The sequence below is a fragment of the Anomaloglossus baeobatrachus genome, chromosome 8 (genome assembly GCF_048569485.1).
Source record: "Anomaloglossus baeobatrachus isolate aAnoBae1 chromosome 8, aAnoBae1.hap1, whole genome shotgun sequence".
Lineage (NCBI taxonomy): Eukaryota > Metazoa > Chordata > Amphibia > Anura > Aromobatidae > Anomaloglossus > Anomaloglossus baeobatrachus.
Window position 1 is genome coordinate 67,152,484 of NC_134360.1, and position 26,895 is coordinate 67,179,378.

The window sequence follows — 26,895 nt, forward strand, 5'->3', positions numbered from 1 at the left end:
TTTCCATCTTTTACCTATTTTGTGCCGTTTTACAACCAAAAAGTCACATGTTCCGCTAAAATGTTTCAAAATTTGCACAGAAAAAAATTCTCAATTGTACATAAAATCACTCCAGAGAGACTTTTTTTACTCAAAAATGTCAAGACTTTTTTTATAAATTTTACAATAACAACTTGAATAAATTTGCTAAAAACCTTTTTGAATGTTATGAAAAAGTCTCAACAGATCAAAAAGTCGAAAGCAACTGGAAATCTCCAAATCACGCCCACAATATCTAACACATAAAACTTAAAAAAAGACAAATTAAAAGAATACATTGCAAATGGACAACAATCAATAAAATGCCAAAATGTAGCCAAAAAAAGGTGCAAATGCAATAATTAATTGGTATCTATTATAAGAGAAGAATGATTGAGGTAGAGAGAAAAAGTGACTTTTATTATTTAAACATTTGTTCTCCCAATAGTTATCAGTAAATTATATTAAATAAAATAAAACACATAAAGTACAAATAAAATGTTCTATAAAAAGATACAAAAAGTTAATTGCAGGATTGAATGTCCCTTTAAGGCGATAAGTGATTTATTGATCTCTACGAGTGCAAAATAGTGAGCGTATAATTTAATAATGTTGTTTGAGAAGAACCCCAAGAGACCATTGTTATCAAAACTCCAATGGGCAGGGTGTACCTTGCCTTACCTCATTATACAGTACCAGGAGTATTGGCTCAAATGCTTGTATTATAGGGAACCTGTCAAATTGTACTTGTCCTATTTGTGGCCGGTGGCCACCGTGCCATAGATCTGGAGGAGCTCAAAAGATTGATATATAATTTGGGGGGCAAAGGATGTTTAGACATTTTCTCATTTAGATATTTTCTTTTTTTATAGTCAGGAGTCCAGTGGGTGGTCCTACTCAGTGACTGACAGTCAATAACTGACCTCCTACTGAACTCCTAAGCCTAGGATGAGCAGGGAATAATGTTACGCTAGGTACGGGGAAGTGCCAAGTGGATGGCGAAAGGGAAGGGAAACCCTGTGTCTAGGGAAGAGGGAGATGGTGACCCCCTGACCAAACCTACTGCTGGTCCCTGGGGTCCCTCACCACCCTCTATAGGTTCCACACCTATGCGCTGAGCTGGACACCTGACCCTAGGTATCCCTAATGCTGGACCCTAAATAGGGAATGGATGGGAAGAGCTCTTCGTCAACTCCACTAAACACTATAGAAAACACAAGGTAGACACATGCGAGAAAAATCATGAACTACTAACCCTAGGTATCCCTAGTGCTGGGCCGAAAATAGGCAACAGATGGGATGAGCTCTTCGATAACCCCACTAAACACTATAGAAGACACAAGAAGGACACACAGGGGGAAAAGTACATTAACTACTCATCCACAGATGACTCAGGTAGAAGTTCAGCAAAGTAACAGCAACAACCCCACAGCTCAGTACAAGCCACCTGCTTGTAACCAGAGCTTGAATGAACTGAATAATATCACCAGCACCAGTCCAGGGAAAAAGGGAGTATTTAAGCACATGGAGAATACTGATGATCAGTATCTGGATGGAAGGAGAGCTCAGCTGGGTCCTAAAGGGGAAGAGATGAAAATCCAGCAAGAAAGCTACCTAGTACAATGAATACTAACAGCAGGAACAATAGAAAGTCAGGGAGCATTTTGCGCAGCCAAAAACTCTGACTTTCTATTGCCAGAAACCACATGACTGTCTGTCACCCGTGACACATAAATGGAATAAAATGCAAGTGATACTGAATCATTTTATACGAAACTATATATCAATCTGCTCGGCTCCATCTGCTCTATAATGTGGTGCCACATGAAGTTCAGACACCATGACAAATGGCTCAAGTTCCCTTTAAGGTGTTTCAAAAATATCACTATCTGGATTCTTTGGGCTAAACGCTGTGTAGACTTCCCACTGAGTTTGGTCTCAGTGTAATTTTCTCTTTCAGTAGAATTATTTTTGACCTTCTCATGTTCCCACCAACATCTCCACCAACTTATTTCCCTCTCATTGCACTTTTTTGTAAATGTCCAGGTCGTCCATACGTGTGATATGTAATTCCCAGGGGAAGAAGTTCTCTAGTTGTGCTTTTCTTTTTCCCTTTGTAACAAGAAGTTCCATGTCACCGTTGTCCATCAGGCGAATCAGGTCACCGTCTGGGTCCTTCATATTCAGAGCCAGGTCAATGTCCGGGAACTCATTTCTGCATTGGGTGGCAAAAAATTAATAAATACATACATTTTCAAAATAGTTACATAGTTATATGGATAAAAAAGTGTGGACACAGCCAGAAAACCATCAGTTGGTTTTAAAAAAAAACAAAAACATCTTAGGCCCCCTTCACATATCCGTGCATTAAACACACTTGGGTCTGTGGTTTAGGTCCATATGGTCGTCCATGTGTGTGTCATCGGTGTGCTGTTCGTGTGCTATACATGTGACATCCAGATAGCACACGGACAGCATGATCTTGTATACTTACCTGCCTCCGGCGCTGCTGTCACATTTGCTTCCGGGTCTGCAGTCAGTGCAGTGAATATTCATGAGGCATAATGAGCTGGACCCGGAAGTAACAGCAGAGGCAGAGACAGGTAAGTATAAAATTCCATATAATTTCGGTGAATGTGTGTCCTCCGGTACCCATCACACTGATGTTACATGGATCATATGAGTGTGTGGTCTGTGTAACATCCGTGTTGCTGGCCAAAAACAGACACATTGCCATATGGAGCACATGGATGCGCGATTCATGTGAAAACATGGACATGTGAGCAAACCCATTGATTTTAATGGGTCTACGTGTGTCCGTGTCTCTGGTATGTGTAAAAACAGACACCACACGTACCGGAAACATGGAGGTGTGAAGGAAGCCTTACTGGCGCTCATGCACAGTCGTTGTTATATGGATCTACAATATGGCCTATACTGTTCCATTGTGTGCCATCAATTGTGGTTATATCTATGTAGACAGATATCCTCCCCTTATTACACTTCGAGTCTGTCCCCTGTGGATATACATGTACAGTCATTTATTCTCCCTTTGACAGTGGTGCTATTGGTGAGTTTCGGTTGACAATCAAATACGGTTTATATTTATCTTTTTATTAGGTTTTCGTTATTATTATTATATTTACTTATATATAATCTGATGCATTCATCTTCTACTTGGACTTTTTTGTTCTAGTTGCTTTAATTGGGGTCACATCTACAGTATATCACAAACGTAAGTACACCCCTCACATTTTGGTAATTATTTTTTTATTATATCTTTTCATGGGACAACACTGAAGAGCTAACACTGATACAATGTACAGTAGTCAGTGTACAGCTTGTATAACAGTGTAAATGTGGTGCCCTCTAAATAACTCAGCACACAGCCACTAGTGTCTAAATCTCTGGCAACAAAAGTGAGTACACCCCTAAGTGAAAATGGCCAAATTGTGCCCAGTGTCAATAATTTGTGTGGTCACTATTATTTCCGAGCAGTGCCTTCCCACTCTCTTGGTCATGGAGGTCACTAGAGCTTCACAGGAGCCGCTGGATCCTCTTCCATCCTCCATGACGACATCACGGAGCTGGTGGATGTTTGAGACCTCGTGTTCCTCCACTTTCAGTTTGAGGAGGCCCCAGAGATGCTCAATAAGGTTTAGGTCTGGAAACGTTTAGCCAGTCCAGCACCTTTACCCTCAGTTTCTTTACCCCCTCAGTGAAAAAAACTGTTAACATCCGCTTGGTCTTAATCTTATTAGCACATAAGGTGACATATACATTGCTAATATCTCTGCAGCAGATAGACAAAATAAAAAAAAAAAAGTATTATTCCACTTCACAAGCACTATTACATTGTGTGTCCAGTTCAGACACTGGCAAATTCAAGGATTTAAGTATGTACGAAGTAAGGATTTCACAAAAAAATACACTTTTTTTTTCAACAATCCAAAGATGCAGATAAAAAAAGGCTAAAGACATTTTTTAAAAAACTACCTGTGGCATATCTAAGAAACACTGGGTGTAGGCATGATACATCAATCACCCAGAAGATAAGCCACTTAAAATATAAAATATATGGTACATATAGTTAGAATGTTTCGCCACAGGTATCGCCACAAACAAGTGGCTTCCTCAGGGGTTTATACTTTTCTTTACTATTATGGGTTTGCATCTATGCATTTTATTGTTGCTATTCCTATGGGATCAGTGTGTATATAATGCAATTTGTGAGCATATACTTTATATTATATCCGGCAGAGCTTCAGGGTGATAGATGGTTACACCTAGTTTCTCTTCTATATGTCTATGGGTACTATTTTTATGTTTTTAGTCTTTTTTCTTGTGTATATGGCTTCTTGTATAAAGTATAAATATTAACTGAAATCCTTACTTTTATTTTATTCCTTGACTTTGCAATTAACAGTGCAGACATTATATTTGCTAAGTATATAATGAAACATCATACTGACCTAGTTATGTAGAGCGCACGCCTGGTCCCTCATGCAGCGCTCCAAAATGACCCATCTACACAACTGGGTCAGTGCGAGGTTTCATATAAGATATGGCTCCTGAACTAATTATTTATAAGTATGAGTTCCTTGTCAATGGGGCATATGCAATAGAAATGTACAAACAAATTATACTGTTTATGGGGCTTGTGCAATAATATCATTACCTTGGTCATTGCTTCCTTAATCTCTACGTTCCTGTTTTAACGGGAACCTGTCAGCAGGTTTTTGCTCCCCCATCTGATCACAACCTGATGTAGGGGCCGAGACCCTGATTCCAGCGATGCATCACATACTGGGATGCTTGCTGCAGTTTTGATAAAAATATAGTATTTGTAGTAGCTATCAAAACACTGAGCTCCCCTCAGAAAACCATAAACCAGGAGGCCACGACAGTACATGGGGGGCAGATAGAAACGAGGTCAAGGTACAAGCCAAAGGTCAGGATTCCAGGAGAGTACATACAAAATACAGGGAGCAGGTGGGGACGTGGTCAGGAAGAAGTCCAAGGTCAGAAGCCGGGAAGTCACAACAGACACAGGGGAGGACAGGCACAGACGGGTAAACAGTCCAGAGTCGATAGACCAAGATCTGAACATTGAGCACCAAGGTGAGCCAATAGCACAACTGTAAACAGGACCTGAGCTAACACGCTCCCTAATGAAGCAAAGCAATCACCGGAAACAAGAAGCACCCGCGAGAGCACCTCCCAGGACAGCATGAAACCCAGTGCTATGAAACAACCACCAAAGCATTCATCCTGAAAACGTTCTGCACCATAAGCAGCATAATATACCGCCAGCTCTGGAGGAGAGCATGGCAGAACAATACAGAATGTTCTGCACATTGGAATCATGACAGCCTTAATTTGCTATTAGCCTCTTGTTCCATAATATATATTTTTTTTAACTTCTGAAGAAAAAAAAAAACGTTCAGACATCAGTAGTCGAAACTGCATTGGTTTGAAATGAATGGTATCAATCGATGAAATGAAAATGATATATTAATTAAACCACTAGAGGGATTGATATTAAACCAGTTTCTACAATACTTCTAGCATCGTGGCAAAAATATACTGTGAAGGGCTCGGTTTGTCTGGACAGTTTAAGTCATAGAACTAAATTGGGCTTTATTTTCTCGAGCAGCTATTGATTTTCTCCTATGCTAAAAATACCAATAGTGCACGCTGAAGCCTTTGTGAGAAATGCGGCCATTAGTGGAGTGACCTTCTTTCAACCAAGGGAAATGCCCCCTGCCAGGAATAATGTACATATTGAATAAAGCGGCCAATTAAAGCGCACAATAAACTGGACGTAGCCAATCTTTTATATAATAAGAGATCAATTGATTGGTTTCATTTCACAGTTTATTAACCGACCTCGAGTTTTATATCTGGAAAGCAGATGTTTACCTTATTAATTGTAACAGTTCGCTGTATGACGGCCGCTTCTTTACATCCTCCTCCAAGGGGATGTCTCTGCAACACAGAAGATTGTGCAGATCACAGATATGTACAATCATGATGAGCGGGACTAGCATAGCGCCCCCTATCATAAGTACCTGATCCAGCACACATCGTAATCGTGGAAATAGCATCGTAGCCAGCTGGCGGGAAACTTTTCCTCTGGAAGATCCTTGATGATTCTCACAAAGGACTGGGGGAAAATCCCTACTCCATCGGCAATAGATCCCTGCAGGACAAGCACACTGGTATGTAGTAAGAAATGTATGACTTATGATTACTTTCTTGCCATTTCCAATGACATATGCATAATATATAGGCAAATAACTGTCATGCTGGGAACGAGAGGACCCCAGCGAGCAACGCAACACAAAGGGAACACCAGGGAAACAATACAATGGCCCTGGCGCTGGGGAGAGGCTGATCCCTGTACTCCCTAACATCCCTAGACAGGTCCTTCCCCTATGCACCATCACATGTAAAGATGAGCCATCCTAAGGTTTGGTTTTCAAATTGAACACCCACTTTACAAAACAGAGTTCGGATGTTTTACGTGCAAACTCCACTCGTGTGAGCATTGCTGTGCTTAGGTACGCTGGTGCTCAGCCCTGTGTGAGCCACTTGCAGTGTTTTAACGTCTCACACTGGGGGTCCTACACTCCTCCAGAAGTGATCTGCTTATGGCTGGCTGTATGTGGACGGAGACTCGGACTGCATCAGTGATTTCGAACTGGGCTCTGGCAAGTTTGAAGAAGTGGAGGTTCGGTTCATTTACTGCTATCAAACCGAAAGTTTCACTCATCTCTAGTCACGTGCCTAGGTCCTCGCTGGCCCTGATTTCACCCTGACTAGTGTGAAGGCCAGCAGGAGACGCTAGTCTTGCCAGTACAATAAAACAACAAGAGGAATGTAAGACACAAAGGGGAAAAATACAACAAATAGCACTCCACAACTACTCCAGCAGGAAGCTTCTCAGCTGCAACAGAAATGAGATCCCAGCTTCTCCAGAGCCAGGCTCTTTCAAAGAGTATAGTACAGTGCTGGCCAAAAGTATTGGCACCCCTGCAATTCTATCAGATAATATTCAGTTTCTTCTTGAAAATGATTGCAATCACAAATTCTTTGGTATTATTATCTTCATTTAATTTGTCTTCCATGAAAAAAAAAAAAAAAATTGTCATAAAGCCAAATTGGATATAATTCCACACCAAACATAAAAAGCGCGGGTGGACAAAAGTATTGGCACTGTTTGTAAAATCATGTGATGCTTCTGTAATTTGTGTAATTAACAGCACCTGTAACTTACCTGTGGCACCTAACAGGTGTTGGCAATAACTAAATCACACTTGCAGCCAGTTGACTTGGATTAAAGTTGACTCAACCTCTGTCCTGTGTCCTTGCGTGTACCACATTGAGCATGGAGAAAAGAAAGAAGACCAAAGAACTGTCTGAGGACTTGAGAATCCAAATTGTGAGGAAGCATGAGCAATCTCAAGGCTACAAGTCCATCTCCAAAGACCTGAAAGTTCCTGTGTCTACGGTGCGCAGTGTCATCAAGAAGTGTAAAGCCCATGGCACTGTGGCTAACCTCCCTAGATGTGGAAGGAAAAGAAAATTTGACGAGAGATTTCAACGCAAGATTGTGCGGATGGTGGAAAAAGAACCTCGACTAACATCCAAACAAGTTTAAGCTGCCCTGCAGTCCGAGGGTACAACAGTGTCAACCCGTACTATCCGTCAGCGTCTGAATGAAAAGGGACTGTATGGTAGGATACCCAGGAAGACCCCACTTCTTACCCCGAGACATAAAAAGCCAGGCTGGAGTTTGCCAAAACATACCTGAGAAAGCCTAAAACATTTTGGAAGAATGTTCTCTGGTCAGATGAGACAAAAGTAGAGCTTTTTGGGAAAAGCCATCAACAAAGAGTTTACAGGAAAAAAAAGAGGCATTCAAAGAAAAGAACACGGTCCCTACAGTCAAATATGGCGGAGGTTCCCTGATGTTTTGGGGTTGCATTGCTGCCTCTGCCACTGGACTGCTTGACCGTGTGCATGGTATTATGAAGTCTGAAGACTACCAACAAATTTTGCAGCATAATGTAGGGCCCAGTGTGAGAAAGCTGGGTCTCCCTCAGAGGTCATGGGTCTTCCAGCAGGACATTGACCCAAAACACACTTCAAAAAGCACTAGAAAATGGTTTGATAGAAAGCACTGGAGACTACTAAAGTTGCCAGCAATGAGTCCAGACCTGAACCCCATAGAACACCTGTGGAGAGATCTCAAAATAGCAGTTTGGAGAAGGCCCCTTCAAATCTCAGGGACCTGGAGCAGTTTGCCAAAGAAGAATGGTCTAAAATTCCAGCAGAGCATTGTAAGAAACTCATTGATGGTTACCGGAAGCTGTTGTTCGCAGTAATTTTGGCTAAAGGTTGTGCAACCAAGTATTAGGCTAAGGGTGCCAATACTTTTGTCTGGCCCATTTTTAGAGTTTTGTGTGAAATGATCGATGATTTGATTTTTGTTTCATTCTCTTTTGTGTTTTTTCATTGCAAGCAAAATAAATGAAGATAATAATAACAAAGAATTTGTGATTGCAATCATTTTCAAGAAGAAACTGAGTATCATCTGACAGAATTGCAGGGGTGCCAATACTTTTGGCCAGCACTGTATAAATTATAGCTGGCATAGGAGAGAGTAAGGAGTGGGTTTATATAGCAGAAAGGTGTGGATGCAGCACCAAGGACAAGCACATCTCTTAATTGATGGAAAAAGACAAAAGCTCCTCTGACCATCCGGGGGCATCACAGCCCGGACCAGACTCTAATCAGAGGACAATAAAACTTTCACACTGAACTGCAGCAATATTTATGGCCACAACAGTTTGTCCTCTTGCCATACTGATAGTTCTGCTTCACATAACTTGTTTTATTTACTGTCCCATTTTATGTCCTGTGGTGTATAAATATGTGACTCTTCAGATTTTGTGTTATACCATGCCTGATGAAGAGACCTGAGTAGTCTGGAAAGCTTGCTATTATTACCATATTTTCAGTTAGCCATTAAAAGGTATCAACCACTGAGGACTTCAATTCTTTTAAACAATTTTTTATCTCTACTGGCTAACACGGTACAAAGATATATTTTACCTGTATCAAAATGGATTTTAAAACAAATTGGCAATCAACTAAAGACTGAGACTTCCTGATCCCAGATGCCCCCGACTTCTGACTGGGGTACTACACACTCATGACAGTAATATATTGTAATCTGAAAGGGAGTTTGTCTGCAAATCTGCCCCTAGAAAAAGTACTGAGAGAGCTAGATAAGAGACCTCAAAAGTGGAGCGTACTGTGCACTGAGGGGCACTGCAGCCTGTATGTGGATGCTTCCCCCTGACTGCTGCCCCCCCCCCCGTAGTACTGTACGCTTCCCCCTTAAGGGAACACCCCGACATCCATCACGCCCCGTAGGCGTCCCGTTGTTCCTCCGCCCACTCCACATATACCCCTGCATCACCAGTTTTCTGGCCTCTCTTAATCAGGACCCGGACCTGTTTGGACTGCCGGCACCTGGACCCGCTACAGGAAGCGGTAAGAGAGCGCATCGGCAGGGAGGGGAGCGACTGGCTCACAGGGCTTTTACCTGTGGGTGGCTTCCTCTCTGCCGAGGCTCAAGCGTTCAGCGCCGGCGAGCGGCGTTCTAAGAGAAATATCCGCCCGCCGGTCTGCTTGAGCCCGCCGCAAATTTCAAAAAAGAGCGCGAAAAAAAAACCTTCGCGCTCTTGTCTCCCCGCCCACCTGCTATAGCACTGCCGTCGGCGCCATCACGGGGGACGCTCCAAGGGACGGGATCACAGTGCAGGGTGAAGGAGCTCCTGCTCCGCCGGCAAGCAGCTGCAGTGTGAGAGGGGGAGCTGTGTATACTCAGTTAACAGCGTGCAGCTCTGCCCCGAACTGCCTGCCTTTAGTCCCTATGGGGGCCAATCAATCTAGCCAGGGGTCTTCTGGGTCCAGTAGTGGCTCAGCAGACCTGAGAACTTTTTCTAACTCAGTACCACCCGGGGAGGTGGAGTGGGGCCCCCTAATGTGACACCGAGTGACGGCCGGTTGGTTGTGGTGCCCCCTCATCAGATCAGACACCACCACCATCACAAATGAGCCTGCCTTTGTTTATTGCCCCATTAGGAGCCGGCATGGCTTCTCAGCTTAACCCCACCAGTGCACCCGCACCCACTCAGGTGGTACCTTACGTAAGTGGGGATGGCGCAAACTTGCCATTATTATTGCATAGTGGAGCCCAGCAGGTGATGGCGGCGATGGTTGGTGGAGCCTTTCAGAGCGTAGCGCGATCACGTGCTGGGACCCCCGGCCACAGCTATCGATGGTGGCGCAGGCAGCCACCGTGGTCTGGATTCATCATCCTCGTCCGGGGAGCAGCGCGCGCGTCGGTGCAGCAGGCGGCGTTGCAGCAGCCGTCGCCACGGTAGATCCAGGTCCAGGCGGCGTAGCAGGCGGTCTCGGTCTTCGCGCTGGCGGTCTCCCTCTTCCTCAGATGAATCTCCGGAGAGGTCCCGCAGGGGACGAAGAACACCAACTGGTATATCTGCCCAGCGAGCGGAGGTGGGTTCGGCATCCGGTGAGCAGCTCCGAGATCTGGGGATTCCTTTGCCGCACGGTGAGTACCCCTACGTGGGCGTGTGGGGTGGGGGCGGGTCCACTGGGGCAGAAGTTAGTGATCTGACTCAGGGTCACAGGGTTTTTGTTAACCCGAAAATGTTACAGCCCCTTGTCGCAACAAAACCACCTCCCCCTCCTCTCCCGCACCTTTACAAAGACGGCCTTTTCTGTGGGGTCCCTCCCCTCGGTTCCCACCTCGACGGGCAAGTAAAGGAGCAAATTTGGGCCAACAGTTACGTCGACATTTGGTCGCTAATTTCAACGGAACAGCACTAGGTAGACCGGGAGCGGCGCTTGGGCGAGAAGGCTTACGACCGTAAGCCGAAGGTTGCCAAAACCATAAATAATTGGTTGCAGGCATTTGCTGTTTTGGGGTGTGTCATGGGTCAGCGCCACCCAGAAAGGTGCTCTGAATTGTTCATTTACATGGACATCATTTACAGCTCATACAAGTTCCATGGAGGATCAGTGTGGTGGAGATATGACGAAGATTTTCGCCGGCGCCTTGATCTTCAGCCCCACCTGGGCTGGGGGGTAAAAGCCACAGACTCTTGGCTTCGCTTGATGATGGCGCAGAGGGTTATTCAGCCCTTTCCCGGTGCGGCCGCCGCATCCGGGTCTCACGCGGGTACGGCGGACGTCCGCCGGCCAGGAACATGCTGGCTTTTTAATGACTGGTACTGCAAATACCATATGCTGTGCAAGTACAAGCACGAATGCTCGTCGTGTGGGGGCTCCCACACCGCCTCCAAATGTACTAGATCTGCCCAAAAAGTCCACGCGCCCAAGCCTGGGACCCAGGAATATCGTGACCCCAGTGAACGTAACCAGGATGTCAATATGGTTAGACAATAAATCGGCGGCTGCCCAAATCAGATCGGGTTTTTTGTTTGTTTTTTTCATACCTTTTGTTTTTTCTAAGCTACCCTCGTCCTCCCCCAACCTGAAATCTGCCAGGGAGCACCCCGATGTTATTCGGGCAAAACTGGCCAAGGAAGTCGCTTTAGGGCGCTTCTGAGGCCCGTTTAAGGACCGTCCCTTTCACAACTTGCGGGTGTCCCCTTTGGGGGTTGTCCCCAAAAAGGAACACGGGCAATACCGCCTCATTCACCATTTGTCCTATCCCAAGGGCAGGTCCGTGAATGACGGAATACCTGAGGAGGACTCTGCGGTCCATTACGTGTCCTTCGATAAGGCAATAGAATTGGTCAGGCGTGCCGGTAGGGGCGCGCTCTTGGCCAAATCTGATATCGAGTCGGCTTTCCGTCTTTTGCCAGTACATCCCGATTGCCACCACCTGCTGGGGGCAATGCTCGATGGCGACTATTATTTCGACACCTGTCTCCCGATGGGTTGTTCCATCTCTTGCCAGTATTTTGAAATGTTCAGTTCATTCTTAGAATGAGTCACCCGCAAGGACACAGGTTCCGCTGGAATAACTCATTATTTGGACGATTTTTTAATCGTAGGCCCCCCCGATTCACCACTATGTCAATCGGTTTTGGGCCGTTTTCAGCTGTTGATGGGGCAGTTTTGAGTCCCGCTTTCAAAAGAAAAAACCATTGGTCCAGCCACGGAGTTGTCCTTCCTGGGGATAGTCATTGACTCTAAGGCAATGGAGTTCAGGCTCCCCCAAGAAAAAATCAGTGCTCTGCTTGACCTTATTGCTGTGGTCATTTCTGTGGGAAAAGTTACCCTAGTTCAAATGCAGTCATTACTGGGTTCCCTCAATTTTGCGTGCAAGGTCATGCCCATGGGTAGGATCTTCTCCAGGCACCTTTCCCTGGCTACACGGGGGGCACGTCTCCCTCACCATAGAATCAGGATAACAACCCCCCTGAAGAACGACTTGACGGTGTGGCAGAAATTCTTGGGAACATACAACGTCCACACCTGCTTCCAAGAGGCGGAACACACGAATTTGGAGGTAGAGCTTTTCTCTGACGCCGCGGGAGCGTTTGGATTCGGGGTCATTTTCGGGACACAGTTGTGCGCCGGAAGATGGCCGGAAGCCTGGGTACAGCGAGCTTAGACCAAGAACCTTACCCTGCTTGAACTCTTCCCCATAGAGGTTGTGGTCGAACTTTGGGGGGAGGCTTTGAGAAATAGGCGGATTATTTTCTGGTGTGACAATTCCAGCGTTGTACATGCTATCAACCACCTGTCTGCTGCTACCCTCCCAGTCATTAGCCTTATCAGGTTTTTGGTTTTAAAATGCCTGTCTGTAAATACGTGGTTTAAAGAAAAACATGTCCCTGGCTGCCGCAACATCATGGCTGACGCCCTGTCACGTTTTCACTTTCAGAAATTCAAGGAACTGCATCCGTCATCACAGGTACAAGGTTTGGAGTGTCCAGCCTGGATGTGGGATGTCCCGCTCAGCTGATCCCGATGATCCGTTCCTCGGTGGCCCCATCGACATGGCAGGCATATGGTAAGGCATGGTGCAATTGGTGTGAGTCGGTGGGGGTTTTACCCGGCGTCCCTTCAGGCGAGGCGTTACTACAGCTCACGCTGCGGTATTTGGTGTCCCTGAGTAACCGTCGGGCATCGGGGGCAGTAGCACGCAACCGGCTGTCGGGCTTGGCATTCCATTTTAAACTAAGGAACTGGCCCGATGTTACTAAGTCCTTTCTGGTGCACCAAGTCTTGAAGGGTTGGAGGAGAGGTGACATAAGCGTGGACCACAGGAGGCCCATATCATTCCAGCTGTTGGCTGATTTGATAACCAGTGCAAAGTCGTTGTGTAATTCCCCCTACGAGTCCATCCTTTTTTCTGCGGCTTTTGGAATCGCCTTCTTCGGGGCCCTCCGGGTAGGTGAACTTGTCCCCAAGGCGCGAGGATCCACGGGCGGTTTGCGATCGGACGACGTTTTGGTTTGTGGTGACGGGTTACAGATACGCTTGCGGAAGTCGAAGACGGATCAGGAGGGCAGGGGCACCTGGTTCCCCCTTTTTTCCATTTCCGTCCCGGTTTGCCCGAGAGCTCTGGTCAGGGCTTTCCTGGCTACCAGAGCCGACGACCACCAGTTTTTTATGCATGAGGACGGTTCCCCCCTTTTGGCGGGGCAGTTTTTGAACCTGATGAGGCACATTTTGGTTTTCCTTGGTTTGCCTGCGGCTGAATACGGGACACACTCTTTCAGGATTGGGGCTGCCACTGAGGCCTCACGGGCGGGCATGCAGGATTAGGAGATCCAGTGGGTGGGTAGATGGCACTCCAGGTGCTTTATGAGATACATCCGCCCCGAGCTGGTCTTAGAGACAGAGACTGCAGCGCATTCCTACAACACGGAAGGGTAGTGGGGAACATGGGCAGGTTGCGGTGGTCGCGAGCGTGCGTCAATGATGTAGCGAAATAACGATTTTGAACCTTCACAGAGTACGAGGGTAATGGTTATATTTGGTTTCTGTGGTTTGACATTGTTTTCTTTCCAGATGTAAGCCGTCCCAGTGTGTGGATCCTGGGTCATTCATACGTATACTGGGCTGCTCGGAGATCGGACTCTCGACCCGGTGGCCGGTCGTTGGGTTTCCTCGACGTCGACATCAACTGGAGAGGTATCAGGGGCCTGTCCTGGCCGCAAGTGTTACCGGAGGTGGTCAAGATAGCAAGGATGGTCTCTTCCCCAGTTGTTCTGGTTATACACGCGGGGGGTAACGACCTGGTCTATTTCCCGCTGGCTGAGCTCCTGACCCTCATGCGGTCAGATATGGACAAATTTCCCTGTTTCTTCCCCCAGGTTAAGCTGGTTTGGTCCGAGATAATACCCCGGCTCGTCTGGCATGGTTCCAGGGAAGGCTTCGCCATAGAACGGACCCGGCGAACGCTTAACCAGCGTATCTCTAAATTCATCCGATTTAAAAACGGGGTGGTGGTCCGGCACCACCAGTTGGAGGGGGATAATGCAGCTTACCTTCAGGCTGATGGCGTGCATTTGAATGATAACGGCCAGGATGTATTCATGGCAGGAATTCGTGAGGGCGTGGTGCAGGCGCTTCAGGCCCTGGGGGGGGGGTCGCAGCTCGCTGAAGTTTGCTGCTCCTTGGCGGAAAAGGTTGGAAACGAGAAAATGGAGGCGAAATACCCGCACCGGATGGCCGGATGGCGGTACTTTTACCTAAACCCCTGGTATATTGGCTGGTTAATGCCTGTTTGATAGCTGTGACCATAATTTTACCCCAAAGTTAAAAGATGAAAGCTTTTGTCTTTCTGACTCTCCAAAGCAAAAGATAAATAAAAATGTTATGTTTAAGGAAAAACTGTGTCGTGGTGTCTCTTAAGGGGCGAATAGGTGTTGGGGTCCTGGCAGTCTGCTCGATACTCGATTGAGCATCAGGGTGCTGAGTCGTTCGGTAATCGCATATCTTCTGGTTGTTCGACATGCTTGACTCCCTGCCTAGAGAAAAAGAGAGAGGGGGAGAGACTATCTGGGGAATTTTCTTGAAAAATGCTCAAGTTTCCCATTGACTTCCATTATGCTCGGTACTCGAGTCAAGCCCATCCCAGCATCCAACCGTACCAATCATTACAGCATTTTAGGGCTCAGTTATCACTACTCAAAAGCCATTTAAATATATCTTTGTGTACCAGCATAACTGATAAACAAAAGTTTCAACACAGGATGCACTGCTACCACTGAGGTCCAATTCACATGTGGCCGGACTGAAAACTCCAATCTCTTCAGTTAAACACCTTAGACGCTTTGGTCAATAGTGACCAAGGCATCTAAGTAGTTTGGCCAAGGGGAGTTCTTCTCTGTCACTTAATTGCTCATTCCCCCTGCAAAGTGACGACAGGGTGCAATGAGTTGTCAAAGCAGTTGGAGTCCCAATAAAGGAAGGGGGTTGTCTGGTCATTAAATATTAATGATCAATCTTTCTGATAGGTCATCACTATTAGCTCGGCGGGAGTCTAATACTTGACCCTCTCCCACCAATCACCTGTTATTAGCCCCAGCAGTAGCTGGATGCAAATGTAACGCCATGGCCTATCAGGTCGTCACAGGGTATTGTGCAATCTGCCCTTCTGTGCAATATCCACTTCCTCCTTTGTTATGGGTCCCTAACTATGGTGTTGCCAACAGCAGTCAATCAAAATCCTAGGAACACTCTGCACCCCACCCATCAGAAACACCAGTGGACGGCCGGAGTGGAATAGGGTCGCCCACTTGGGGGGTTGGTTAAGGGGAGGTCAGGAGTGTCCGGAGTAGGCCAGTGTAGTGTTGGAAGTGAAGGAGAGAGGAGGTCTGGAGCTGGGCTCCTTGGAAGTAACTAGGTAGCAGACGGTGGTCTGGGCCTAGTAGGAGCTGGACCCCCGGTCGCAGGGGATCGTGACAAGGGGCACGGTATTGTCAAGGAGGACAGCCGGCGGCCTTGTACCATCACTGGACTGGGACCAGGGCACGGCAGGGTACGTGGACCCTATTTTATGGAGTAGCTTCAGGCAACCTGACAATTGACCTGACGAGAATGGAGCCTTCAAGATTCGCTCTCCACCCGCTCCCAAATCGGGGTATTAGCACAACGAGGGGGATAGGACTTTACACTAAAACGGTCCAGGAAATCCCAAGCGTGAACCCTGAGAGCAAGCTCCCACAGTTAGTCACACTGGGGAGCGGGACCCGACTAGTTTCACGCTACCGGGGCCAACTAAGAAGCAGACTAAGTGCCAGGGAAAAGGTCACAGATCATCAGGCAACACGATCGGGGACGGGAGCCAAACTAGCTCCCCTCGGCGGCAGCGGTGTCCAGAACTTTGGTTTACCAAGTTGTCGGTGTCAGATTCTTGGACTGAGTGAGTACACAACTGACCCTTACACCCCTCAACGGCACTTCTCTACCTCATCACCGAGTCCCGGAGCAGCCCCCCTATCTGTGGAGGGTTGCAACACCTGGCTGCCCCTGTCATCACACCGGGTACTCCCCAACAGCAGTAGTGGTACTCCAACCTTACCACACACCACGGGTGGCATCAAGAACTGTAGATATACCATCCCTGGTAAATACCCCCTTCATTTGAGTGGCCGCACCACCCCCGGGTCCGGACGCCCCTCGAGCCACCGCGGGTCCGGATCCGAGCAGCTCGGCTGCTGATATGGGGACGGCACACCTCAAATTCCTGGCATCACGAACAGGATACGAGCAGGACCCACTTACCTGGGTGACGTGTGCCTTTAAGACCGAAAACCGCGAGTCAAGATCCCATTCCCCACCAATTCCACCATCTTCTGCCATCTTTTCACGCCAAAATGCCATCTTCCCCGCGAAAGCGCGCAAAGCAGAAGCCCCGACCTTCATCCTATGTGTGAGGCCGGAAACAAACGTTCCAAGAGGGCCACAGCATTGAGAAGAGTGCTGAGTGAAAACCGAGGGGGCGTGACGACATGTAGCAGCAGCGGAAGAGAAGCAGGGACTCCAGGACTCTGCCATAACATTTCTGGACGGCGCAGAGTCAAGATGGCAGAAAGGCGCGGTTGTTCAGCAGAGGCTCCCGGAGCAGCTCTGCGGATGGAGACGCGGAGGATGGCTGCGGCAGTGCAAACCCGTGAGACCGAAGTCCCACGAGAGGTTACCCAGTCCCAGTTGATTTCACTAATCCGGACGATGCGGCTGTGGGATCCGAGGCGCTCCCGCTCAAGGCCAGCACTCAGCCGCTATCACCTTCACCCTCCGCTACGGCTGACCCTGAGGCACTGCCCGCACCACCGGCAGCGGACCCCTCGACTTCTGATAGAGATGATTAGTCCGTGGCTTCTGACCACATTGACCGGGTTACCATGGACTCGGAACCGGAGGAGATGGAATAAGGCGATTCAGGTTCCAGTACCCAGAAGCTGCATGGGTGCCACGTTTTGGAGGAAACAGCTGTAGAATGATACTGTCGTCACAGGCACAGATGTCATTGGAGATCATGGAGATGGAAACAGAGTCCACTTCAGATGAGGAGATCTCAGTTGATACCATGGAAGTAGTGCCTATCTGCCGTCGCTGTGGTTTACCAGGGCACTTTGCAAGAGTGTGTCCAGGAGGTGCTCGACGCTAAAGGGACCGCAACCTGAATGTTTTAAAGTTTTATATGGACTGTCCCCTTTGTTGAATGTTCTCCAGTTTTCAAATGGAGGAGGCTGTCAGGGACCGGCTGAAGGGTTCCTGATGGAAGGTGACAGGAAAGTTCTGCTATAATTAGACTGTGCCCTCCTTGTTGAACCTTTTCCACCCTTTGTTATAGGGAATAGACCATCAGGGCCTTGGACGGTGCAGTGCTGGTAGATGGCACCAGGAGGCCCTGGTGTGGGTCGGTGCAAGGGGCAATGGCTACCAGGTTGCTCAGGACTTCTACAGAGTCATCTATTACAATGCCCGGAACCTTAACCTGGTCACGGGCCCACAATAGGTTTGCAGGGGGTTAGGTTGTTTGGGTGGCGGGTTAATGGGATCCGGGACATTGGGGCTAGACTGTTGCAGGAAGAGGCTGCAACGGAGCAGATTGAGCCTCCGCTACTACTGAAACCGGTAGCGTTCCACCATTGGAATGATGAACTCGCAAAGTTTCCAGTAACGTTTAAGTGCCAGCCTCCCTAATGAGGGACGTATTTGTAAATATAAATGTTTTCTTTTCTACTTTGCAGTTTGAAAAAAAAAATAATAAACCTCTGATGTCCTGTAGCTCGAGAACAAGCTACGTTTAACCAAGGGGGAATGTGACGCTCTGGACTATCAGGTCGTCACAGGGTATTGTGCAATCTGCCCTTCTGTGTAATATCCACCTCCTCCTTGGTTACGGGAACTTAACTATGGTGTTGAAAACAGCAGTCAATCAAAATCCTAGGAACACTCTGAACCACACTCACCACACCAGTGGATGGCCTGAGTGGAATAGGGTCGCCCACTTGGGGGGTTGGTTAAGGTGAGGTCAGGAGTGTCAGGAATAGGCCAGTGTAGTGTTGGAAGTGAAAGAGAGAGGAAGTCAGAAGCCGGGCTCCTTTGAAGTAACTAGGTGGCAGATGGTGGTCTGGGCCTAGTAGAAGCTGGACCCCCTGTCGCAGGGGATTGTGACAAGGGGCACGGTATTGTCAAGGAGGACAGCCGGCGGCCTTGTACCATCACCGGGCTGGGACCAGGGCACGACGGGGTACGTGGACCCTAGGTCAGGGAGTAGCTTCAGGCAACCTGACAGTTGACCCAACGAGAACGGAGCCTTCAAGATCCGCTCCCCACCCGCTCCATAATCGGGGTACTAGCGCAACGAGGGGGATAGGACTTTCCACTAAACCGGTCCAGGAAATCCCAAACATGAACCCTGAAAGCAAGCTCCCACACTTAGCCACACTGGGGAGCGGGACCCGACTAGTTTCAAGCTACCGGGGCCAACTAAGAAGCAGACTAAGTGCCAGGGAAAAGGTCACAGATCATCAGGCAACACCATCGGGGACTGGACCCAAACTAGCTCCCCTCAGTGGCAGCGGTGTCCGTATCCGAGCAGCTCGGCTGCTGACGTGGGGGCTGCACACAAACATTGAAAGGAACTGCACTAAACAGCTCAGTTCAATCTGTAGCTGCTGCTGCCAGGTGCTGTAGAACAGTTCTCATTCTTTTACTAAGTCGACTGAGCTAAACAGGTGGTACTGTATCTCCACTGCAATAAGATCAATGGTAACCCAGTTCAGAATGTAACAGTAGTGGTTTAAGTGGCATAAGCCATCAATATTTTTTAAGAAAAGTTGGCAGAAGCTGTGCAGAGTAGGCTCAAAAGCTGATCTGGCTCCATATGCAGCATATCTTGGCTGTGTTACACAGCTGATTCCTGTCTGTAATGGTGACTGCAGCATCTAAGTAGTTACAATGTTGTTGTGTCGCCCAGGGAATGGGGTACTCGGTCCCGGGCAGAACATACAGTCAGAGATGTCACTTTGGTGGCCGTTTCCCGGTTCCGTGCCCTTGGCCCCTTTTGTAATGGGGCTATTTACAGGGGTGGTAAGAGTTATTGTCATGTGACGCCACCTGCGGGTTGTGGTTAAGAATGGAGAACCCCCGCTGCTAAATATGGGTACTCCGAGAGCTGGTGGTGATGTGACTCCCTGGACCCCAGGGGTCACAGGTAATTACACCTACCACATACACACCCCCCCCTGTGAGGTCACACACATGTCACCCGAAAGGGAGACCTGATGCCTCCCTCAGGGCCAGTAGAGCACACCAGGTGGGCGGAGTCAGGCGGAAAGGCATGCCCACCGAGGAGAATACTGTCCTGGGGCAGGAAGTTCAAACAGAAGAGTTTTGAGTTGACAGTGAGTGGTAGTGGAGCAGCTGTCAGGGACCCGGGTAGGAGCCTGGGCCCCTTGGAAACGTCAGGCAGGCAGACAGTGGTGGCCGTCTGCAGGAGTACCGGTACAGCAACCGGCGGAACCGTACGGACCGGGCCTGGGTTGGAGCCCGCCGGTCCTGAACCAGGGAGTCAACCGTGTACCGGAGCACCAAAAACCGGGTACTCAGACCCCGTCCTAGCTTACAAGCCACTGAGTGTAGGCAAATTGACTGATTGCTGGCTGGACCTCACGGGTTCATCCACACCCAAAGTCCCGAAAGAAGGCAAAAGCCCACCGAGACCGGGTGAGCGCCACCGCCAAGGGCCAAACACCCGACGGGCCAGCGCCTGCGGGCAACTGAGGGCTCCTCCGGCAGCTCAACGCCGGGGAGCGGGCTACCACTGCTCAGGCAGGGGAGCCAAAACACAACGTCCAGAGGTGCACGGGAAAAGGGGCCACCATCAACCCCACAGGGGACATCAGCAGCCGGCCGCGGGAACCGACCACATCCGAACTTTGGTTTACCAGTGACTCTGAGTGTGAATCAATCGTGAGTACACCAGTGCCATCCGGGCACGACACTATACTGCGGCACCGCACCCTGCACCCGACAACAACATCAGCGCTCCAGTCCCCACCACCGGGGCCCCGGGACACACCACCCCTACCCACGGAGGGGCTGACATCTAGGCTGCGGCCGCAACACCGATCCTGGACGAGCCCGCCTTCACTCCAGCCGCAGCGGTGGTGCACCCCGTCACCACGACCCGTGGGTGGCGTCACGACCCGTGAGACGACAGCGCGGCCCTTCCCGGCTGCGGGTCCCGTCCCACCATCACCACCACCCCGCTACCTCTCCCCCCCTCTAACAGAGCGACGTGGCCCCCGGTCCGGAGGCGCTCGTGCCACCGACAACCCGAGCCCGGATTTCGAACGGCTCGGCCCGAGCAAGCAGAGGAAGCGGCTGGGCCCCTCTCAGGGCGGTACAGTGAGTGCAGCAATGGTGTTAGGCCCTCCGCAGGTAGGGCTGTGCCTGGGAGATGTAACGGGGGTAATAACGGAGACCACACCAGGTTGTCTTTAACAGTCTCTACTCACTGTAGACCCAGGGATTGCTGGTTCAGGTCCCATGGAGTATGAGTATCAGTGCCAATGTAGTGACCCAGGTTGCTCTGCCCCCGACACTCTCTGTTGGTTGGGTCCTCAACGTGGAGCTTTTGGGGCCTGACTGTCCCTTTTGGGGTACAGTCTCCTTCTCCGTACGGCAGGCAGTGCGGACCCTGTGGGGAGGTAAGTGTCCGAACCCCGATCCTAGTTTACTGCTGATGCCCCCGGATTATTTGGCTCGGTGAAGTCCGTGAAGGTGTCCTCACTGGGCAGGTATTTATCAAGCCATGTAGAACTGGCGCCTGATCTAGGGCCCTGTGCCCCGTGCGTGCTCCGATCCCAGCGGTATCTTCGGTCCCAGCGGTATCTCCGGTAGCCGACCTGGCGACCTCTCTCCTGTGCCCCCGGGGTCACCGTTGCACAGACCCAGCTCAGGCACGTCCGCACACCTCTCCTGTGTGCCACTGTTCTCTAGATTGACTGACCCCTCCCACCAGGCTAGCTAATCCCAGGGACTCGTTCCTTTCCATGGCGACCATCCCCCTACATGGTTAACCCTATATGCCCGGTGTGGAGTGGAGAACTAGGATTTTGGTTGTGCTTTGGTGGTATCGGCACTAGTACTCAGGGTCCCAGGGGGTAGGTCCTGCATCCCCAAGAGGATGCAGTTCCCTGTAGTGCCCTGAGTGTCTCAGGGGTGCTACATTGTCATTTCAACAAATTTGCATAAATCAGAAGTTCAAGCAGATATCAGAAAATTTGTAATATACTGTATGTCATCAGAGAAATAGGATTCTTTCTCCACTTATTAGCCACTTCTAACACACTCCCCCCTTTGCCTTCTCAACTAAAACTGACTTTGAAAAACTTTTAAAATCCATGATGATGAAAACAAGAGTCAGATCGATTGTCAGCTCAGTGATGGATCAGACCAAGGCTGTTTATTGAAGTCTGTGATAGAATAGGAATACGGAGGAGCAGAGCAAGAGAGAAGCACAGAAATGTAGACCACACTGCTTATTTTTAGTAAGAGTTTTATCTCACTCTAGTGCTGGAGTCACTGGTATATTGCCCAGTACTGCTGTATAATGGCCTATCACAGAGGTATGAGAGAGCAGGAATCCCTCAAATATGTGTGTGCTGTTTATGAGTCAATTCCCTGCACTCTCCAACTCAGTAGTGATTATAAGAGAATTATAATGAGGGCAATGTGGGCTACTGCCCAGGGCCCAAAGTTCCAGGGGGCCTATGGCCAGATTAAGCTCATTATAATGTTTTGTATGGCAACACATACTCACCTCACTCGTGTTGCCCCGATGCAGATCTCCGGGCAGGAAGCTTACCTGGAACTTCAGTGCTGGTGCAGCACAGAACAGCATCACAGCTTCAGGGGAGCTGCTGTTGCCAGCGCAATGAAGCCATCAGCCAATGCCAGCACCAGCATGTGCACATTGACACCAAGAAGAAGTCAAGCCTATGTGGGGGTCTTATGCTGTATATAGGAGGCTATGTGGGAGCTCATGCTATATATAGGAGGCTATGTAGGGCTCATACTGTACATCGGAGGCCATGTAGGGGCTAATGTTGCATGTAGGATGCCAAGTGGTGGCTCATACTGTATATATGAGGCTATGTGGGGGCTCATACTATACATAAGAAGCCATGTGGGCGCTCATACTGTATATTGTAGGCTATGTGGGGGTTTCTGCTGTATATAGGAGGCTATATAGGTGTTCATACTGTATATAGGAGGCTATGTGGGGGCTCATACTGTATATAGGAAGCTATGTGGGGGCTCACACTGTATATAGGAAGCTATGTGGGGGCTCATACTATATATAGGAGGCTATGTAGGGGCTCATGCTATATATAGTAGGCTATGTGGGGGCTCATACTGTATATAGGAGGCTATGTGGGGACTCCAACTGTACATAAGAAGCCATGTGGGTGCTTATACTGTATATAGGAGGCTATATGGGTGCTCCTGTTGTACATAGGAGGATGTGTCGGGGCTCATACTGCATATAGAAGGTAATAAAAAGGGTGGATGTATCCAGCATCAAGAAAACTTCCAAAAATATATAAAAACATCAAAATTGATTTACAAGCAATTAAAAACATGTACAAAATTGCATGAAAATAGTCTGCTGTACTGATGTTTATTACCACAGGACACTTTCATGGAATTTTGTACATGTTTTTAATCACTTGGAAATAAATTTTGATGTTTTTATATATTTTTGGATCTTTTTGTGTTGATAAATACATCCACCTTTTTTTGATTACCTACTAGCCACCCTTCATCTGAGCTCCGTCCAGAAATGACCTCTCCTTGTAATTGCTTCATATGATGAGCTGATCCCTTTATATATTTTTTTGTATATAGAAGGCTATGTGGGGGCTCCTGCTATATATTGGAGGATGTGTAGGCTCCTGGTATATATAGGAGGATGTGTGCAGGCTCATACTGTATATAGGAGGCTGTGCGAGGGTTCATACTGAATATAGGAGGATGTGTGAGGGCTCATACTGTATATAGGAGGATGTGTGGGGGCTTCTACTGTATATAGGAGGCTATTTGGGGGCTCATATTGTATATAGAATGCTATGTGAGGGTTCATATTGTATATAAGAGGCTATACGAGGACTCATACTATATATAGAAGACTATATGAAGGCTCATACTACATATAGGATCCTTTGTGAGGGCTCATAGTGTATATAGAATGCTATGTGAGGGCTCCTGCTGCATATAAGAGGCTATATGAAGGCTCAGTGTATATAGTGGGGCTCTGTGTGGACTCATACTGTATTTAGAGGTGCATCAGCATACTTAATTCTGCTCAATATGAAGTCATACAATATTAATATAACATAATAATTATAATTATGTTAATATTAACATTGATCAGAATTAATTTCAGCCTTTTGCTTCAGGGTAAGTTGTTTTTTATTCATTGATATGCCTGGTGTCTGTATGTATGAGTCCAGTGGGTGGGGCTACTAGTGATTGACAGCTATCTCTGACAGTCTCCCCTGTATAACTGTGCATGCAATTAATGAATAAGACCGCCCACTGGACTCATACATACAGACACCAGGGATTGCAATGAATAAAACACAAGTTTCACTTGAACTTTCTCCAAAATAGTACAGTATATCAATCTGATCAGCTCCTCCTGCTGCGTAACATCCCGCCTGCAGATCACATATTATTAGCAACATAACAGGTTACTTTACACTCAGCCCACTTGTCCCTTTCTTACCTCCAACCAGTTTTTGTTCACTCGGCTCAAAAGATAAATGAGGTCTCCACATTTAAAGTTGAGTTCTTGATCAGCATTCCCTTTAAAGTCAAAGAGAGCCTAAGAGAAGAAATAAAAACATTATGTAGATAGATAGATAGATAGATAGATAGATGGATGGATGGATGGATGGATGGATGGATAGATATAGGGATAGATAGAAGATAGATAATTGATAGATGGATGGATAGATAGAGGGAGAGATAGATAAATAAATAGAATCATAGACAGATAGATAGATAGATATAGGGATAGATAGATACATAGATAAATATAGGGATAGATAGAAGATAGATAATTGATAGATAGATGGATGGATGCATGGATGGATGGATGGATGGATGGATGCATGGATGGATAGATAGATCTAGGGATAGATAGAAGATTGATAGATAGATAGATGGATGGATAGCTAGAGGGATAGATAAATAGAATCATAGACTGTTAGACAGATAGATAGATAGATAGATAGATAGATAAGGGATAGATAGATAGATAGATAGATAGATAGATAGATAAGGGATAGATAGATAGATAGATAGATAGATAAGGGATAGATAGATAGATAGATAGATAGATAGATAGATAAGGGATAGATAGATAGATAGATAGATAGATAAGGGATAGATAGATAGATAGATAGATGGATAGATGGATAGATATAGGGATAGATAGAAGATAGATAATTGATAGATAGCTGGATGGATAGATAGAGGGATAGATAGATAAATAAATAGAATCATAGATAGATATAGGGATAGATAGATAGATAATTGATAGATAGATAGATAGAGGGATAGAGGGATAGATAGATAAAGGATGGATAGATAGATAGATAGATAGATAGATAGATAGATGGATAGATAGAGGGATAGATAGATAGATAACAGATAGATAGATAACAGATAGATAGATAATGGATAGATAGATAGATAGATAAATTGATAACAGATAGATAGATAGATTGATAGATAAATAGATAACAGATAGATAGATAGATAGATAGATAGATATAGGGATAGTTAGATAGATAGATAGATAGATCCCGCCCACCATTCCTAGGAGTAAGCAGCATCGAAGATGAGCTCCTGAGTTTTTCATCATTTATACCTTGTAATGAGCAAACAGTAAGACAAAACCTGGAAAAATTGGACTCCGTGGAAGAGGAAAGTGAGCTGGACTGAGCTGGACTAAAGATTTTTATGAAAAAAGAGGAAATAGAGGATTTAAAGGACATAAGAAAAAACCTGTTGAAGGACAGATCACATACAACAGGAGGACTCCAGACTGACTCCCAGAGATCTGCACATCCAAAAGGTAGGACCATCCTCCATCCATACCACAACCTACAGACAGTGCTGTAATTACATCTCTGATAAATAAGGATTACTATAAAAATGGAAGATATAAATGTAATACAAGTAACTGGGCAGAGAGCAGAGCTGGAGACACGGGACACCAGGGGGTCACAAACTCTGGAAATCACATACTCTGAAGGGCAGAAAAGCATTCATGCGCAAAAAGCCATAAAACATGCAAAGATTAGAGAAGATCCAGAGACCCTCTTTACTGATTTTACCTCTAAAGAGAAAGATAAAAGAAAAACCAATTTATTATTTTTCACAGACCAACCCTTAGCCTGGCACACCGCTCTGTGCAAACAATATAAGCATACATACAAGAACGGCATTAATAGGGGCCGGCAGATCAGAATTAGAAACCAAAAAGAAGACGAGACCAACTCACTGACCATAAACGTGTATAATAATGGCACAATCATGGTACAAGGGACTGAGGAAAACTTACAGAAATTTAAAGACCGCTTTTCTCAAATTAAACTCCAGGCACAAAATTGCAAAGAACAACAAACCCCAGCAGCCACCATCACCTCTACAGAGACCTCCAGAGACAGAACTGCAGCCCCCAACACTTCACACCCCTCACCCGAGACCCTCAGAGACTGTTTATCTCAACTAGAAAGAGACTTTATACAATTTAAAGAAGAACTTCAAAGAAACCTTGGTGACAGAAATGCAAATGACCAAGTAATGAAAGAGATAAACAAACTGAGATGTGAATATGCAGCAGTGAATATGCATCTGCAGGAAATAAGAAGCAAAATGTGTGAACTGCAGCAAGAAAATGCCCGACTGAGACTGGAGATAACAGAGCTGAAGACTCCTGGACGCCTGAAACAGGAGGACGCCATAGAAACACAGAGGAGTGAAGACAACATGGCCTCCACTGACCAGGAGGGAGCTATGGTAACTAACACCAGTACAGACACCATGGCCTCCACTGGCCAGGACACTGAGATACCAAATAACTCCAACAATATGAATGCTCCTGAAAATAACATAAGTGAACTACAAACCAGAAAAACAGAAAAGAGAAGAGAACCAGCCACCAGCAAAATCTCCAGCACAGACCCCCAGCTTCACCCACGTACCCCACCCGTGACCTCACAAAGTTTTGATACCATCCTAATAATGGACTCAAATGGGAAA

General features: G+C 47.2%; 2 protein-coding genes across 2 annotated transcripts in view; one reads left to right on the plus strand and one right to left on the minus strand.

Moving 5' to 3' along the window:
- Positions 1-419: 419 nt before the first annotated feature.
- NCF4 (neutrophil cytosolic factor 4) overlaps positions 420-26,895 on the minus strand; it is a 66,630-nt gene continuing 40,154 nt past the window's right edge. Inside the window, exons 8-11 of the mRNA XM_075321761.1 lie at positions 24,350-24,448; positions 6,090-6,220; positions 5,941-6,006; positions 420-2,233 (exon numbers count right to left, since the gene is read on the minus strand). Of these exons, the coding sequence (XP_075177876.1) occupies positions 2,038-2,233; positions 5,941-6,006; positions 6,090-6,220; positions 24,350-24,448 (492 nt within the window). The 3' untranslated portion in view covers positions 420-2,037. The remainder of the gene's footprint in view (positions 2,234-5,940; positions 6,007-6,089; positions 6,221-24,349; positions 24,449-26,895) is intronic.
- PVALB (parvalbumin) overlaps positions 21,736-26,895 on the plus strand; it is a 219,154-nt gene continuing 213,994 nt past the window's right edge. Inside the window, exon 1 of the mRNA XM_075321764.1 lies at positions 21,736-21,741. The gene's annotated coding sequence lies outside the window, so the exon portion shown is untranslated. The remainder of the gene's footprint in view (positions 21,742-26,895) is intronic.